At 38.6% G+C, this 18790-nt stretch overlaps 2 protein-coding genes and 1 long non-coding RNA gene across 6 annotated transcripts; 2 read left to right on the top strand and 1 right to left on the bottom strand.

The window, feature by feature from the left end:
- Positions 1 to 5179: 5179 nt before the first annotated feature.
- LOC129768193 (NADH dehydrogenase [ubiquinone] iron-sulfur protein 3, mitochondrial) lies at positions 5180 to 6306 on the top strand. Of its 4 annotated transcripts, none has more exons than XM_055769667.1 (4): positions 5180 to 5255; positions 5315 to 5388; positions 5455 to 5517; positions 5578 to 6303. In XM_055769667.1, exons 2-4 carry the CDS (start codon positions 5328 to 5330, stop codon positions 6234 to 6236), a joined length of 783 nt encoding a protein of 260 aa, XP_055625642.1. In that variant the 5' UTR covers positions 5180 to 5255; positions 5315 to 5327; the 3' UTR covers positions 6237 to 6303. The 4 variants fall into 4 exon arrangements, with proteins under 4 accessions (XP_055625642.1, XP_055625640.1, XP_055625641.1 ...); XM_055769665.1 differs by having other exon boundaries at positions 5210 to 5255; positions 5299 to 5388; XM_055769666.1 differs by having other exon boundaries at positions 5248 to 5388; positions 5578 to 6302.
- Positions 6307 to 11242: 4936 nt separating this feature from the next.
- On the top strand, positions 11243 to 12875 carry LOC129769717 (uncharacterized). Its single transcript, XM_055772150.1, has 2 exons — positions 11243 to 11969; positions 12033 to 12875. The coding sequence occupies exons 1-2, from the start codon at positions 11352 to 11354 to the stop codon at positions 12813 to 12815; spliced, it is 1401 nt and encodes a 466-aa protein (XP_055628125.1). The 5' UTR covers positions 11243 to 11351; the 3' UTR covers positions 12816 to 12875.
- A 994-nt stretch (positions 12876 to 13869) lies between these two features.
- LOC129769718 (uncharacterized) lies at positions 13870 to 14986 on the bottom strand. Its single transcript, XR_008741950.1, has 3 exons — positions 14841 to 14986; positions 14345 to 14781; positions 13870 to 14288 (listed from the first exon to the last, which is right to left on the bottom strand). It is a non-coding gene; the product is annotated as an uncharacterized LOC129769718 (long non-coding RNA).
- Between the last annotated feature and the right edge of the window lie 3804 nt (positions 14987 to 18790).

Raw genomic sequence — 18790 nt, 5'->3', positions numbered from 1 at the left:
ATCACGATGATATTGCAGATGTTTTGTTTTACTAGGTTCATTATAGCCATCAGGCACTACCGAACCTGTAAAAGCGAAAGTTATTGATGTTTAGACGAGAAAATTCTGTTTTCAAACAAAGTGGTTGATTTCATTGTCTGATTTTTTGAAAACTCAAACAGCCAGCCAGCTTTAATAAAAATACTCGAGAATAAGCTTACAAAGGGCATTTTAAAATGGATATGAAGATAACGTGGATGGAATTCGGAAGAAAATAGTGAGCTCCCGGACAATGTTGAAAAACATCGAAGATTTCAAGACAAATCGTTACCATTGGTAAGGCTATAATTTTTATCATTAAACATATGGAATAGAAAATAGAAACAAACTTGAAATGAAATTTAAGCGAAAAAATAGAATTTCTTGATTTTTTGCTCAAAACCGGAGGAATGTCCACGTGGACAACAGGGGGAGGGTTATAAGAAATGTCCACGCTTGTCCACGGAGGGGGAGGGGGGTGTCTAAAATCATGCTTTTTCTGTCCACGTGGTATGTGGACAACCCCTAATAAGGATATAATTCTGATACGTGCATTTTCGGCGAGAAAATGTAGCCGATATTGGGCTTCCGAATCATGGTTCTGCTTGACATATGTGTTTATTAATACGGTCGAAAATGACTATAGATTGGTAGTATTTACCAAAAAAATCGTTATATTTACTAATTATTTCTCTCAATGTAATCTGTAATTTCATATTGGATCAACAAACACAATACAATGTGAGAAACAAGTAAGACAGGAATATAATTGAAATCTAACGAATAACCATTAGAAAAGTGTATAAAGTACATAATCTAGTAAAATGGTTGAAAATACTTCTAAATATTTACCATATTGTAGAAACTTGCACAAAGGATGTTTGCAAAAATGTAGCAGGATTACATGTCCTATTATTTGTGTCGTTGTAAATCGTAATTTTTCTTGCTACTATAAACTAAACTCGTAAGTAGTAAGAAAAATCGATTCTTCCACCCTTTTCCAGTTTTTTTCAAAAAAAAAAATTTCTTCAAATCTGACCGTATGAACGAAAGCATGATGGGTGCGTGTGGAGCGTTCACCAAGTGGCGGAAGTAAAGCGAAGCACAGTCTCGTCAGCCTGCACGAAGGGTACATGAATAGAATAAGCAAAAAAAAAAAGAAAAATATAACAGATGAACTAATTTTATTCCGAACCTGGCATGTGCCTAGTTTGAAACCAATAGATTGCCTTATCAAAATATTGAATCTAATCAAAATGGATATCGATATCAAGTTCCTTATAGTTCGGGAGAGAAGTATTTTCTAAATACAATCTAATTTATTTATGAGATACTAGCTGACCCGGAAAACTTTGTTCATTCAAATTGAAGCTTTCTTACTAAGCAAACGTTCATATGTTTAATCCCCGAATTATTCGTTTATTGATCTTTGAATTGATCTTTTTCAAGACTGAGGCGAATGAACTTTGTAATTTACAGCTTCTATCATAGAAAGTAAGTAAATCAATGAACTCAATAAACATTTTTTTAATTGACTTTCTCTTGAGTTAATAACTCAGATTGGAAACTTATTTGTTGTGTTTGATAGTTTAGACGCTGATTAAAAACCTTTTTCATTAGAATATGTAGTGAAAATTGGTCAAATTCCTGATTGTCAGTTTGACATGCGGTACAATGTACACCAAAAGTGTGTCTGTCACGCTACGATGGTACCTGTACAACGCAGCACACGTACTAGTACTAGTACAGCTGTATGTCTGTCCATGATATAATTCTAGCGCTGTACATGGTGAAAGACATACAATTTTCGAAGTACAGCGCTAGTAACAGTACGGCTGAAAAGTTTTTAAAAGGTAACACATTTTAAAAGGTAACACAGTAAAACTATTTTTTTGGCAAAATTCAATTTTATTGTTCAACATAATTGCTTTCGAGGGCGATACAACGATTATAGCGATTTTGCAACTTTTCGATACCATTTTTGTAGTACTCTTTCGGTTTTTCCTCAAAATAGGCCTCAATTTCGGTAATCACTTCATCATCGGTCTTAAATTTGTTGCCAGCAAACATTCTCTTCAGGTCTACGAACAGAAAATAGTCGATGGGCGCCAGATCTAGGGAATACGGTGGATGCGGATGCAAATCGAAGTCCAATTCATGCAATTTTGCCATCAATACACGAAATTCGGTTTTTTCTATTTTTTCACAATAACAAAAGTTGCTTCACTATCAATGCTGTGACACACGAACCAATCGACCGATTCCGGTCAAATTTTGACACGTATCCATTGAAAGATGGTGCTTGTGAACTTTTCAGCCGAACTGTTACAGTTATATTGTGCGTCAAGTTCAAAATCAAAGCGCCACTATCGGCGTTAGCAGCACTAGCGAAGTAATGAAACGTCAAAGTGGGAAACAAAAATAATTCGACCAACTCACAGGATTTGTTTTGAATATCTCTTTCATTGAGCGGTACTAATACTGAAGTACCGCTGAATATTTGAAGAAATGGAAACTTAAGTATTTTAAATTTTTTGTCATATAAAGTTTTCAACGAAATTTTCATTTAAGGTACGAAAATATCGAATTTCTGAAACAGCAGAAGCAGTAGAGGATTATTCCACATCCGATCTATTTGAACGGACGACAGAAGCAGATGAATTGAGAATGGATTTGTCTGACAACAATGGCCAATAAGTATTTTTTAAGGCCTCTTCCTATCGCCACCTCTACAAAATTTGACAGAGGCGGCGTGAATTGTGTGAAAAGAATGTTAGTGCAGACTCCATACCATGTCTTCTCGAGTTGATTTGGTACGTGTGCGAAAAGCATGTAAGTTTGTTTGATGGTGAAACTCCTCGTTGGTCAGAGACGCAAGATATAACACAAGAAGTCAATGTATATAATCTGACACCAGTGATTATTACTACGTGGTGTGAAAAATGATTTCAAATACATATTTACGTGTACTCACTGTTCAGAAACAAATGCACTGTATCAAAACGTTCTGGGATTGCTTATTTGTTAACAGAATCCTGACTGCTCTGGTGCACATTCTACGAGGGATTATTCGCAGCTAGCGAACGAGCTGCGTCGTGGCTATTGTGAGCTAATTTTATTAATACATAATCAGCACCAGTGTTTGCCGATTGATCCTTTTCCTGAATAATTCGTGAAAGGTTACTTGCATGACACATTGTATATCATTCGATATTGATAGATATCCAAACACTGATCAGCACACAAACATGCTGAACTCAAGAAAGCTCCGACATCCCCTTTTGAACTAGCTAGGTACTCCCGATAGACCGGTATGTTTGAATCTGCCCGACTGCAAGCATTGCACCGTGGTATGACTGTTGTTTGATGATATCCATTTTGCAAGGTGTTAGTCAGAGAGTACAACTAATGACCACACGAGGATCTATGAGAGCAGAACTGTTTAGTGCCCGAGTGAATCCGTGATCAGCCTAAATCTGACCGCACACATAATTTACTGCGTCGATGTAGATCACATTTGAGCCGATATTGTTTGATTTCTTTGAGTGTCATCCCAACCAAACCGATTTGTAGCGAATCGACGATTTCCAGATACGTAAATAGCAAATGTTTTTGAAGCTTATAGAGGTTTGAAGTTGATGGTTGATCGAGATGTGGTATTATTACTATTTTTATAACCGTTTGTTTTTATAAAGTTTTATGAATGATTTTTTTTCTAAACAAATAAAGTGATTATTCCCTACAATGTGCTTATATTGCGTTTGTTTCATCTAAAAACAAAACTGGTTCTCTTGCATATAACCCTACCAGCCAATTCTGCATCTTTCTCACATGTTGCATTTCGTGCTTCACTTTTCAAATTTGTTGATCTAATCAGATATTATGAAAAATTATTTTCCATAGTTGAGAGATAAATCCTTCCTATAAATACCCAATGAGTAATGCTGGTTACGAATTTGCTGAGCAATTATGCTGTTCATTCTATTGAAATAAAAAAAATATATTTTAGTAAAAACTTTCTTTTTTTTTTAATAAAACTACTTTTACTACAACGCAAATCTGGTTGAAATTTTCTGTCAAAATTCGACAGTTTCACTCGCTTCGCTAATCGAGCAAGCGAACTCCGGTTTTGTGCGCACAAAAACAAATAAAAAATGGATAAGAAATAGTAAGTGTCGGTTTTGCTCGTAAAGAATCGACAGTTATAGCATTGTATATATCATTTAATTCAATTTACTATCAATTTTTACAGTGCGTGTGAAGAATTTCAAGCAGTTTGAATTTCTTGTGAAAACGGTAGTGAATCTGTTATCCCTCAATCGGACGAATAAGCACACCGGAATTACTTTCATTTCATGAAATCTATTATTTTTCTCTAAAATATATCTATCACATGGATCTCGTGTTTCATCTATCTAGCAGTGAGTCATCATCACCGAACTGCATATCCATTTTAGAAGCCGTGATATATGCCGGAGCCGGAGCCAGAGCAACAATTTAACACTGAGAGCGCAGAGAGCAGCAGCTACTACGACCAAAACAAACGAAAATGTAAAACTTCACAGGATACAATCTACCGTTTCACTGAATCTCAATCAAATACCTGCAAATTCGGCAAAATGTCGTGATACACAACGAAATTTTTATGCTAACAACAGGCCTTTCTGAGCGAAACAAATAAAATTCGGGGATGCCAGATGTTTTTTCTCATATATACGCGATAAAAATCTGAAATGTTTGTAAATATGTGCTAATGTCTGCAATACTGGCCAGCTTCATTGATCATTTGGAATCAATAATGTTTTTTTTATTATTTTAAAGAGCCTGCAGTAGGAATAAAAGGTTATGAAAAAAGTTAAATGCCCGCAAATTCGTGAACATATGTGCGAATGTGACATCTCTGATCAGAATTGGCAACCAGCAGAATGAACGCCTTGTCACTTGCAGTTCATCCTCTCACATACATAAAATGAACCTCTCACGGCATCCGATACGACTGTAGGAATAGAGTGAGAAGAGTTGCGTGATGGTGATGTGACAATTGTCATCTCACCTCACACGCCGCGTAGAATCAGTCCGAATATGTCTGTCATAAGTATTCATCCATTCATCCATTTATTCGAAACAAAATTTTGTAGCATCCCCATGGCTAAGTTCTCGTATTTTGCGCTCCCACCCCTGGAGTTCTATCGAGCTGTCAAAACTGCGCTGTTTAATTTGCAGCAAATTACATAAAGGTACAACATTTTTGAATAACAATATTCATTACTTTGATTCTAGTTATTAGAAATTCTAGATAAGAAACCCGTATGGCTTCGATTCTACGCTCTATTTCCGCCGTTGCGCGTAGCGCTTCTTTATCCGGGAAAGGTAAGTCCTATCGCAAATGGAAACTTTACCATCAGTTCAATATTTCTTTTCTGTCCACATCTATAGCCCATCCTCTTGCTGTTTCGACGATAATTCGGCACAAATCTGAAGCTGCAGCTGAGACTAGACGTAAATCAGGCTGTGTTTCATAGCAACGAGCAGATAATAACTGTATCTATTGATTTTCAGCCACTGTTCGTAAACCTAATGCAGCGATTCGAGCTGATTTGTCCGATTTCGGCAAATATGTAGCAGAATGTCTTCCCAAATACGTGCAAAAGGTGCAACTGACATCCGGCAATGAACTAGAAGTGCTGATCGCTCCAGAGGGAGTTGTTCCGGTGCTCCAATTCCTGAAGGACCATCACCAGGCACAATTCGCCAATTTGGTCGATATCGCCGGAATGGATGTGCCAAGCCGTCAATATCGGTTCGAGGTCATTTATAATATACTTTCGTTACGTTACAATGCACGTATCCGCGTTAAAACCTACACGGATGAGCTGACACCGATCGATTCGTGCAACGAAGTATTTAAAGCGGCTAATTGGTATGAGCGCGAGGTGTGGGACATGTATGGTGTATTTTTTGCCAACCACCCGGATTTGCGCCGGATTCTCACCGATTACGGTTTCGAAGGGCATCCCCAGCGCCGCGATTTCCCACTAACTGGTTACGTAGAGTTGCGTTACGACGATGAGAAGAAACGAGTGGTTTGCGAACCCTTGGAGTTGGCACAAGAGTTTCGCAAATTTGATCTTTCTGCGCCTTGGGAACAGTTCCCGAATTTCCGCCATGCAAATCCAGCTACCGAGGAAATTGCGACCAAGCCGGAAGAGAAAAAATGAGCTACTCGCAATGTACTTCTGGTAAATAAATGATGTCTGTAGATAATATAATATAAAATAGTTTTTGTTACATAAGGGGTTAGTACACTATGGATACTTGAAAAAAAATTAAAAAAAATTCTCTGTGATGTCTACTTTACTGTAGCTTTTGTCCCAGGTTTGCCCGATGCTCCGTTCCAAAGTTACAAGCCAATTAGTGTACGTACGTACGATGACAGGAAATATATCCAAGATTACGTATAAAAATCATTCGTTGAAATCGGTCCACTAGAAAAACTTGTAGAACTCCCATCAGTTTACAAGGTTTTGGCTGCAAGGGTTCAACAAACCGGTTGCGGCTATTCAGAGGACAGTCCAATTGACACCAATATATTTTTGTTTGCTGATAAATATATACCTTATAAAACTGTGACATCAGTTTAATCATAGTAATTTATTTTCTCGTTGAAAAAAAAACGCGAAAATCACATGCTTTTTATGATGATCATAGTGGTACTACCCCCTTAATACTAATACTCAATACAGACAAAGAGTAGAAAGGGGCAATATAACCAGAATGGGCAAATGGACCACTATCCGTTGAACCAATAACACAATTGCGTCAGAAATACTCTCATGAAGTATCTTCGTGAAAACCGTATTAACAAATTAAGGACCGCACGTTTTGGGGCAAACTTCGTTTCCTTCGGTGTGAATGGGACGAAGGCGAGTCATCGGTAAGTCTTGGTAGATTTTTGACAGACCAAGGGTTTAACCATCAAGTGTAGAAAACACGGGTTATTTCGTGATCCATACTGAAATGAATGAGAATGAAATTCTTTATTCATGTGAAAATACATTTGATGCCATTATGTATGGAGCTCGATTTCTTTTTCATGGCCATCACGGGCACGTTTGCAGAAGTCCAGATGCTGAACCCAATTTTCGACGGTTTTCAAGCATAAATCGGCCGATACTGCTGCAATTTCACGTTGGATATTCGTACGAAGTTTATGAATCGTCGCTGGCATAGACCATAGGCTTGACGTAGACCCACAGGAAATAGTTTAACGGTGTCAAATCGCACGACCGAGGCGGCCAATTGACTGAGCCATTTCGTGAGATAACACGCTCACCAAGCTTGGTTTTCAAATAATCGATTGTTCAATTCGCTGTGTGGGTTGTGGCACCGTCCTGTTGAAACCACATATTGTCCAAGTCCATATCATCCAAATCGGGCCAAAAATATTCGGTTATCATTGAGCGGTAGCGATTCCCAATCACAGTAACGTGCCAGTCTTGATTATCACGGATGGAGGCGATCTGGCGTAGTGGTAACATCCATGCCTCTCACGCTAAAGGTCACGAGTTCAATTCTCACTCCCGACATTCTTCCAAAAATGGAAGTAAAAGTGACGAACCAGCCAAATGAGTTGAAAGTCACTATAATACAGATAAAAAAAAAAAAAAGATTATCACGGAAAAAGTACGACCCATTGACGCCGCCGGGCCATAAACCGCACCAAACCGTATTTTTTTCGGGATGCAATGGTGACTCATGGAGTACGTGTGGATTGCTGCCTGACCAATAACGCATATTTTGCTTATTGACGAAGTCATTCAGCCAGAAATGAGCCTCAACGCTGAAGATGATTTTTCGATGAAAATATGATCATTTTCAAGTTGTTGCTCAGCCCAATTCACGAACATACGACGCTTCTGGTGGTCAAGCTACAGTTTTTGCGTCAATTTGATCTTGTAAGGATGTATGTCAAGATCATTTCGCAACTTCACCACAACAACATCACAGAGGTGCCCAACGCTTGAGAACGACGTGAGAGACTGATTTGGGTCTTCCTCAATTGATGCCCTAGCGGCAGCAATATGAATTTATGCTTGTTATTCTTTCCAAGTTATTGCAATAAATGCCGTGTTAAAGTACAACTAACAATTGTATTTAGTTCATCGTACCGATAAGATCACAACAGTATACATTCTTTTTATTGACTTTCTCTCGAGTTAATAACTCAGATTGGAAACATATTTGTTGTATTTGATAGTTTAGACGCTAAATAAAAACCTTTTTCATTGAAATATTGGTGAAAATACAATGCAATAAATTCAAACTCCTGATTGTCAGTTCGACATGCGGTACAATGTACAACCAAAGTATGTGTGTCATGCTATCGTGGTACCTGTACAGCGCTAGTACAGTTGTATGTCTGTCCATGGTATAATACTTATGACAGACATACAACTGTACTAGCGTTGTACATCGAAAATTGTATGTCTGTCACCATATACAGCGCTAGAACCATGCAAGCAACTCGGTACAATCGTTGTATCTGTACTGACCTGTTTCACCGTTGTACATGGCTACAGTTGTACTGTGCGCAGCGCAATATAGGTAGCATGAACAAACCGAATCAAAACACTTGGTAAACATTATTTTCATTGACTTTCTCTTGAGTTAATAACTAAGATTGGAAACTTCTTTGTTGTGTTTGATAGTTTAGACGCTAAATAAAATACCTTTTTCATTGAAATATGTGGTGGAAATAGGTCAAATTTCTGATTGTCAGTTTGACATGCGATACAATGTACAACCAAAGTATGTCTCTCATGTTACGATGGTACCTGTACAACGCTAGTACAGCTGTATGTCTGTCCATGATATAAAATCGCTGTATCTGTACCGACCTGTTTCATGGTTGTACATGGCTACGACCAGGGGTGACATTGCGCATTTCGAAACGAGTGATTTTTGTTCGTTTCGACCATTTAGACATGCCTTTGACCAGCTTTGTTTACGAACCCAAAAATTTTACATTTCTCTACGAGACAAATTTTGCTCTAAATCTAGTACACCGAAAATATGAACTTGAAAAATATACATAATACAAAAACCGTTTCGATTTCAGTTCCAATTTTCTCGAAACGAGTTACTCGTTTCGAAATGCGCAATGCCACCCCAGGTTTGAACAGATCGATTTATCTGTAAAATATTTTGATTCGGTTTGTTCATGCTACCCACTACTACCCGTCTATGGCGCTGCGCACTGTAGGAATTGACAAGTCATGTACAACGACGAAACAGGGCTGACATTGCGCATTTCGAAACGAGTCGAAACTCGAATCGAATTGATTTTAGTATTATGTGTCTTTATCAAGTTATTTTTTCAGTGTACTAGATTTCGAGCAAAATTTGTCTCGAAGAGAAATGTAAAATTTTTGGGTTTGTAAACAAAGCAAACTTCACGGCTATTGCAAATATCAATGCCAAAAAACAAATTTAATTTGATATAATATTAGAATTGTGATTAGAAAGAAAAGATCGCGAAATGTTATTTGACGATAAAAGTGACTCTCCTTCGCTAAGTGAAAATGAGTGAGTTTGTCTTATATACGTTTTCGATATAAAGTTTCGACAGTGAAAATTTCTTTCTTAAAACAACAAGAAATTTTGCGCTTTCGCGTGAGTTCGAGAGTTTAGACTTTGGTTGCTTGCGTGGTTCTAGCGCTGTACATGGTGACAGACATACCATTTTCGGAGTACAACGCTAGTACAGTTGTATGTCTGTCATAAGTATTACCGAGTTGCTTGCATGGTTCTAGTGCTGTAAATGGTGACAGATATACAATTTTGAAAGTGATCTGTCCATGCCACAAAAAATCCATGGAACCCCAGATTATCTGCACTCCAATGTTATTCCATCGATATTTTCGAAAAAAATATGGGAAAGTTATAACTGATAAAATGTTCTTTACTGACGGTTCATTCATAAACGGGTCCACTGGCTTCGGCATCTTCAATGAGAATTCCAGTGCCTCTTTCAAACTTAAAGATCCTTGTTCCGTGTATGTCGCTGAAATGGGTGCGATATACTATGCTCTAGGGATCATTGAAACACTGCCCATCGACCATTATTTTTTTTTCAGACAGTCTCAGCTCAATAGATGCAATCTGATAAATACGCTCATCTTATTTCCTAACAAGAATAAGACATCTATTGGGTGTTTTGGTCGAGAAATTATTCAAGATTACCTTAGCATGGGTTCCCTCTTATTGCTCGATTCAGTGAAAACTCGTGAAAACGAATAGATGGTGGAATAGTACGATTATTTCACGGTGAAATATATTGCGAAAAAATCGTGGTGAAAACAATGTTTTGTTCGCATTCACGTTCATATTAAAAGTTCGCCAGTAAACGTCGAGCTTCAATAAAGTAATTCGGATAAAATATACAGTTGTTCATGGATCAACCCGAACCAACGAAGGTTTGTCAATTCCATGACAATTCTACATGAGCTGATGATTGTGCTGGCTAGTGACCATTCTTTGGATTCCTCGAGTCGAGACATACGCACCATATGGATATGGAGATATGGAGTATAGACTAGGGGGGCGTTGCTGATTAATGGTCAGCTGCATCCCAATAGGAAGTATCTCGTGTGGGATACACGTACAGAGCATTGGGGACAGCAACATCTTAATTATGAGAACACTTGTAATACTAACCTCGAGCCAACCGCGAGTAATCGGTTACATATTACTAACATAGATAATAAGAAAAACTGTCAAAATATTGAACTCCCGGCCCCGTCGGACTAACACCATATGAGCCTTGATAAAAATATATATTTTGGTAAAAAACAAGTTTCCAATCTGAGTTATTAACTCAACAGAAAGTCAATGAAAATAATGTTTACCAAGCGTTTTGATTCGGTTTGTTCATGCAACCCACCACCACCCGTCTGTGGCGGTGTGCACAATTGGAATTGACAAGCTGCAGCCTTGTACAACGATGAAACAGGTCGGTACAGATACAGCGATTGTACCAAGTTGCTTGCATGGTACTAGCGCTATACATGGTGACAGACATGCAATTTTCGAAGTATATGCGACCTCGGTATGTCGAATTAGAGGCAACTATCTGTACCTGTTTTTTACGTTGATACTGGTTAATATTTGACATAGAACTGCACAGCTTTCAATAATCTTGTAAATCCTGCCTACCAAAACAACTGCGACTGTCAGAACAGTGTTTATTATGAATTTAGTTCATTAGATTTGATCTACAAAAACAAACTGTTTTGTGATATCCTAGGCCCTGTGAATAGTTTACATTTTTAGAAATGAATCGTACAAATGTGTCCTGTGTGAAGTGGGTGGATTTCAGCGATCACATGTACACAACCTATTTGGAGGTGTTCGTGAATGCCCTGTACGCAGATGTTGCGCTAGTGCTGGCAGACGGAGGACTGCTCTCCGCTTCCCGGATGGTACTTTCGATGGCCTCCGAATTCTTCGAAGCTATTTTTCAAGCAGCATGCAGCACCAACTCTATGAGTCTCGTAGGAGCGCAGGAATTTAAGCTTCTGATTCCCGATGTTAGTAGCGGGATTATGAAGCATGTTCTGCATTTTATCTACACCGGGGAAGTACATCTAAACGCGCGGGATATGTCGGACTTCTTCGATGCCTGCCAGCTGTTTCGTCTGAAAGGACTGGACTATCAGAATGGAAATATCAATGGCATTAAAATCAGTGGTTCCAATATAATACCAGAATACGAATATGAAGAACTGCAAGAGACATACTTGGAAGAAACGCCCCCAAAACTCTTAGAGGAACCCATTAGAGATGCAGAAGAACCCACACAGTTTGTGGAAGCCCCAGATGAAAAAAACATCCACACAATGGACAAACATGTTAATGTTGCTGGTGCAGAACGATTTTCCCAGGAATACGAGGTAATGGATTAAGATTTGCTTGGCATTAGTTTGACCATTCAAAAACAACAACCAACATTTCAGGTGGAAATGGAAATGGAAGATTTGGATGTGAGCAGTAACGGCGGTAAGCAGCAGGAAATCCCAAGTCTTGAAACCCTAGTAGTCAATAGCGAGGAGCTATTTTCATCTAACCAATCAAATCTATCAGACACCGAGGCGAATCTAAATGAAAGCAGCGAATCAACATCGAAAAAACGAGTGAAAAATTGTGAGTACGGCAATCGTTTGGAAGAAGCGATCAACACTATCATTCAAGGTGGAGCAAGTTTTCGAACAGCGTCGATCCAGTACGGCATCCCAAAAACTGTGCTATGGAGGAAAGCTGTGAAGGCACCCAATTACAAAGCCGAGAGATGTGAATTGCCCTCGCCACGCAGAGAAGCAATTGAAGCTCTGAAATCCGGCGAAAAAATGCTTAACATTAGCAAACGATTCGACATTCCTTTGTCAACACTGCATCGGGACAAAATAAAACTGTACAGCGAGGGAGCTCTTCCTGAGAATGTTTCACTGAAACAACGGGACAAAGGATCTGACTTCAAGGACCGCGTTCTAGAGGCTGCGCGACACTGTGTGGCGGGAATAATGTCCCAATCGGAGGCAGCAAAATACTTCAAATTGCCTAAAACTACCATCTGGAGAAAGATAAAAGCATTGCGAGCGGAAGGACGTATTGCACTGGATGCCAGCGGGTCTGGGGATGACTTACAGACGGAGGACCTTGCGGGAACATTAGAGGACATTGATGAGACAGCAATGTGCGACGAAGAACATCTTGATCCAGAATATGTAGCGTTAGTGTGATTTTTATTTTATTTTTTAAAGTTAAATAAAAAAAGGTTCGAATAAGAATTTAAGAAATTATATTTTGTATTTCATTTATTGGTCTACGTGATATTCACGTGTTATATTTGACATAAGAAGATCATTTTGGTCATATTCAGATCGTTCATGAAAATCCGATCTCGGAACAAAAACTAGTCGAGCATTCTTGTTGTTGCTAAAACTAGTTTGTGGAATTCCAGAACATCTTCGATCATCGGAAATCCATGCTTTAAAATCGTTATTCATGTTTTAAGACCATACCAATTCTACACAAATATTTTTGACGTGGGACTACGCCTAACCGGAATATCTGTGTGAATCCGCTTTGCAAATATACATGCAAGTCGGGGGTATTTTTGTTCCCACCGGGCTGTGTTTCCCTAACATGGACTCCAAAATCAATGTGCATGAGGAATCAACTTTGCATAGTGATCCCCGATTTTTGAAATTAATCGTTCATCAGCTAATCGAATACTTTTCAGCAGTTTGTTATTCGATACGATTAATCGTCACAACCAGAGAAATAATTAGTTAGACTAATATTTCTCTTTGCTAGAAAAACATCTGGAATCAAAAAAGTGTTCAATACGCCTGAAAATCATTTATTATCCTTTATGCTCCCCTAAACTCGTCAACGAAGCTTGATTCGCGTTGGCGGCATTGAGCTTCATTTACGAGTTTAGGGGAGGATAATGACTGATTTTCAGGATAAAACTGCAGCACCCGTACGTTTTTTTTTCTCTGGGTTTGGATTAATTGGCGTCGATTAATCGACGTAAATTATTCGTTCGCTTCGATTACCCACATTCCGTTTTGCCTGCCAAGATCGGGTCGATGAAATGTCAACAATCGACCTCAAATGCTGCCACCTTGCAATCGAGTTATCGACCTTTCATATGCATTCATCGAACAACTTGACGCCACTTTTTCGCCAACATGTGCAAGGCGTCGACCTGCTCGAGCGCTGCTTCCAGCACTGCTTGCTGCTTGTTTGTATTGGTTTGTTATTGAAAATGAAAAGGAAATACATTGATCGATTTTAATCATTTTATTGAAAAAATAATAATAAAAAACCATGTATAATAAACATAAGGTATATAATGGAATCGGTGCATCCGGGTTGTCTGGATTGACGATTCAAATCCGACTGAGTACATTGATGAATACCTCCTTGCCCTTGATGACACAGATATGTGGCTGAGGAGGATTCTTCAATGTGCGTGAAGCACGGGATCTCCGATGGGGAAAATTGCTCGAAATACTATCGATGGCCAGGTCCTGCTGCTGTTGCTGTTGATGCTGTTCCCCGGAATAGCACCCTGGACTTAAAGGATACTGCTGCGGGAAAGCTGATGCTGTTGGCTGGTGTGACAGAAGTGGAAATAAGCAATGTGGTGATGAGGGAAATCATCTTTCTCACTCGCCGATTGATTGAGTCGGATGTATTCATAGCTGAAACAAAATAAAATGATTAGTAAGTGAAAAGCAGAAATGAAATCCCTACTCACCAGTTGTATGATCCGGATAAAAATGCGAACATTAAAATATCATGCGATTACGTTCGCTAACCTCGCCTATTTTCATTCTACTATACTACGGAATCAGTGCATTCGGGTTCCTCCGGGGTGGTAATTCAGCTGAGCAAGTTGATAAATACCTCCTTGTCGTTGAGTTTTCGTGTCTGAAGAGGATTTTTGAATGTGCGCGAAGCACGAAACCTCTAATGGGGAAAGTTCTTCGCAAACCATACCATGGTCAAATTCTGCTGCTGCTGCTGTTGATGCTGTCCCCCGGCATTGCCAACAGGGGTTGGAGGTTACTGCTGCAGGAAAACGGATGTTGTTGGCTGCTGTGATAGAAGTGGAAATCCGCACTGTGGTGATGGGAGAAATCATCTTTCTCACTTACCGATTGATGGAAGCAAACGAGTCGAATGTATTCATAGCTGATAAGACAAGATAAAATAATTAATAAATAAAAAGCCGAAATATATTTCATACTCACCAGTTGTATGATCCATTTGTTTTTGTTTGAGATGACAGTTTAACGGAGTGGAAAAAAGAACCACCAGTGATGCCATTTGGTTTGTTTAATTATTCAGTATTTTCGACTAACGAACTATCCGCGTTGACGATATTGGGGAATAGGCATGACAGTATGGATTTGCAGAACGAATGAATACACTTTTAAAATGAAAATTATGAATGAACATGATTTTTGCTTAATCAAATTAGTACTCTATGTAAGTGAAAATCACCATTGCCTGCAAGTGGTGAAAAAACGTCATAAAAAATATGTTTTGAGATAATTTTATATTATAATGACAAGTTTTTTTGAAAATAGCTGAACGTCTATAGAAAATAATTCAAATTAGGGTCATGACAACGTACTTTAAGTAGGAAAAATTATGCCAAGAAAAAAATTTCATACAAATTTTGGCAATTATAAACTGATTCGGGCCGACTAATATGATAGAGAATAGTTTGCCTCATACAAACTAATGCCGTATCCAGATGTCGATACCTCATCGTCGTAATCGTGAATAGGTAACAGCGTTACGGTCGTTGTTAGGTCGATGTTTTTTTCGTCGATTGGATTGTGGGCGTTGTACTATCAGGGACGCCAGATTTGAAGACATGTCTTCATTTTGAAGACATTTGACTTACTGTGAAGACACTTGATTTTGTGGAGACATTTTGAAGACATTATGAAATATGTGCAGACATTTCAGTATGATAGCGTATGTGAATTTTTGAGAGATATTATTTTCATAAGTTCCTAACTTTTGGCCGGAAAGATCGTCAAAAGAAGTAGGGCTTCTGTATCAGTGTCATTCGATCGCTTTTTTATCAGTGTCACTTGTTTTGTTCTTAGTAATCAACAGAGACATTTGCCTCGGGTTTTTTGACGTGGGACTACGTCTAACCGGTGTATATGGGGGGTAAAATGAAAACCTAAACAGCACATGCAGCAAAAAATGAAAGATTCCGAATGCTTATAACTCGAACATTTCTTACTGGATCGGAAAGATGAATTGATGTATTGATTGATGAATTGATAGGGAATATTTCTACGCTTCTATCGCAATTAATAGAATATTATTTTTCATTAGATATACAATTGAATAACTGTAAAATATTAAGCGTTATCTAAACGCCCTAACTGACTTATTTTGATTGGCCCGATCTACAGTTTCCCTAACACAGCCATCAAAACCAAGCAGCCTGGGGGAAATCGGCATTGCAAAGACATGAAAGTATTGGGACTTGTGTTCTCACCCCAGTGTGTTCCCTAACACAGACTTCAAAGCCAAGGAGCGTTGTAGAGATCGGCATTGCAAATACATGAAAGTCGGGGGCATTTTTATTTCCGACTGAAATGTGTTTCCCTAACAAAGACTTTAAATCCAAGGAGCGTGGGGAAATTGGCATTCCAAACCCGTATTTATTAGGTATCACGAAATGTCCACGCTTGTCCACGGTGAGGGGGGAGGGGATATAGATAATTTCCACGTGCACACATTTTTTTTAATACATTACGTCTAATCTGTATGCAAGTATGTGGCGATTGGCCCGTGTCAAAACAAAAAAACACTATTAAGTAGGTAGAATGCAATTTTCAACCAATTCAGCAGGTGCTGGTACTGTGTAAAAAGACTCTGAGAGTGCCGGTCGGGCATCCATATTCTCTTTTTTCTCTTGATCTTTTTCATTGAAATCTATATGCTGAAACTAAACTAATGCACATACATTGTGAGCGATCGATTCATTTTCATTGTTAGTAAAAGATAATTTATTCCGTCAGGATGAAGATAACATCACAGGCTTAGTATTGTAATATAAAAAATGGTCGACATTGTTTTCTTAGATGCGGGCTTTGATCCAGTTTCTGTTCATGATACAAAAACCACTTCGTTTCTATCTCTTCAGAACTTCCAAGGTTTTGCAAAATTGGAAGACGAACAACAAATTCTTTTAAAGGTGCACGGCTCCTATCTTTGAAGAAGGGTTACGAGCAGCGAAGCTCTTTATTGTCCTCTATTGAAATGTGGTAATTTGTGAAATACTCTTCTATGGGATGGACCGGAAAGTTCGTGCCGCTATTGATGTCAATTAAATCGAGGAATCCATTAAGAATAATATTCGATACACGACAGATCAGTTAAGATTCACTAATAATATCCAATAACCATCGTCCCTGAGCATCTGGTGCAGCTAGTAAACTGCTAAGGCGTATGGGTTCCACATTATTTGACCGAAATAAACTCAATGAATCACATCTTTATCTGCGACTCGTTCTGTATACGTTAAAAACGCCGTTTTTGTAAAAAGTCCTGATGAGCGATGAAAAGTCTTATAATTTATAACAATTTTGAGTGGAAAATTGTTGGGATAATCGACATAAACCGTTATCTATTACCAAAGTCAGCCCTCACCCGCAAAAGGTCATCTACTATGTCAGGAACAGCACATTCCTGTCAAACTCCAAAATTGCTTGCCAGATTGTCGAGGAGACATGAGGTTTGACGTTCCTGTTATGAGCTTCTTACAAACAATCAGTCGTTAATTTCCAATTAATATAGCTCGACAATTATGTCGAAACTATCAAATATACTTACTGTATCATTTGTGAACATTCGACAAGCGTAAGCTTTAAAAAAGTGTGATCAGGAATTGAGTTAATTTGCGACTTTTCTGATCTTGTGATGCTCGTAAAACGGGAGCTTGAAATGACAGAACAATTTCGAGATGCTGAATGTATACGCATTATCAGGAACAGTTATAGCATTATATTTTTCCATGCACAGAAGCTAACTGTAGACAACATAAATGGAATTCGGAAGAAACTCAAGAGTGATACAAATAACCTACCGGGTAATATTGAAGAAAGAATAGAATAGTGAATAGATCGATATTATGGCATTGTTCACAAATTGCATAACGCTAGAAAATATGGATTTTGAACCTCCCTCCTCGTCGCAAGCTATACCCCTGAGCAGTCTTGTTAATGGTTACCATCGTATCACTAATTATGGAGACGTATGTGCTGTGTCATTAATGAACATCATAACATGAACAGTCAAAGTACCGTCGACCTAAAAATGTCATATGACATTTTGGTTTTTTTCTGTCTTATTCATTAGCTGTTCATCGTCCCGTAATTAAACAACAGTGTTCACGGGGAACGCTCACCGCTTGAAACGTTCATTCAACACATTCTCACTTGATAGGGGATAGTTTGTCGGTTGCTTTGATCTAAACAATCCGTCTAAATATCATCCATCGTGTATGAATGTGTGAGTGAGAAGGTGGATGTATGTGAGCAGCTACGCTTGAATGCAGAATAAAGAGAGAAGAAGAATCCATACCACTGCAGTTTTAATGTCAAATGACATTAAAACTACAGTCAAAGTAGCCGGAATTAAAGAATGGTTATGAGCACGAATGGTAGAATGGAAATAGCATATCTTCACCGCTCTTCTGGGTACGTTCGACAGAAAGAGAGAATATATAAACGTTCAATTGATTGTCGTGTTTGCGGCTGTGCGTTTATTTCAGAGGTGACTGTTGGAACCGAGCAATGCTTTCTTGGTCACATTCGCAATACATATTGAGCTGTGACTCTCGCGCAAGAGCAGTATGTGATGGTTGAGAGAAATGTCGACCGTTTACAATACTGCCCCTGAGACATAACAAGTGACACAATCTCGCCCCTTGATTATTTCACGATGATGTTGTTCAAATCTAGAATCTCATCTTGTTCGGAGATATTCAAAATTAACATACAACAAATATCGTAACGCAATCCTACATCAACTATGTAGTAATGGTTCGGACACAACCCTACAACTTTCTTGGTTTTCCAAAAAAAAACAAATAAGAAAAAAAAGATAGGAATGTCCACGTGGACAAAGAGAGGAGGGGTATAATAAATGTCCACGCTTGTCCACGGAG

This window comes from Toxorhynchites rutilus, chromosome 2 (genome assembly GCF_029784135.1).
Source record: "Toxorhynchites rutilus septentrionalis strain SRP chromosome 2, ASM2978413v1, whole genome shotgun sequence".
In the NCBI taxonomy this organism is placed as follows: Eukaryota; Metazoa; Arthropoda; class Insecta; order Diptera; family Culicidae; genus Toxorhynchites; species Toxorhynchites rutilus.
This window is presented reverse-complemented; position numbering and strand designations above follow the sequence as displayed.

What these genes read in the sequence shown, in the direction of transcription:
- LOC129768193 (XM_055769664.1), top strand. Translation starts at nt 5,328, where the DNA reads ATGGCTTCGATTCTACGCTCTATTTCCGCCGTTGCGCGTAGCGCTTCT. An exon ending in AGCTGCAGCTGAGACTAGAC is followed by an intron (nt 5,518 to 5,577) that starts GTAAATCAGGCT and finishes ATTGATTTTCAG; the next exon opens with CCACTGTTCGTAAACCTAAT.
- LOC129769717 (XM_055772150.1), top strand. Translation starts at nt 11,352, where the DNA reads ATGAATCGTACAAATGTGTCCTGTGTGAAGTGGGTGGATTTCAGCGAT. An exon ending in GATTTTCCCAGGAATACGAG is followed by an intron (nt 11,970 to 12,032) that starts GTAATGGATTAA and finishes CCAACATTTCAG; the next exon opens with GTGGAAATGGAAATGGAAGA.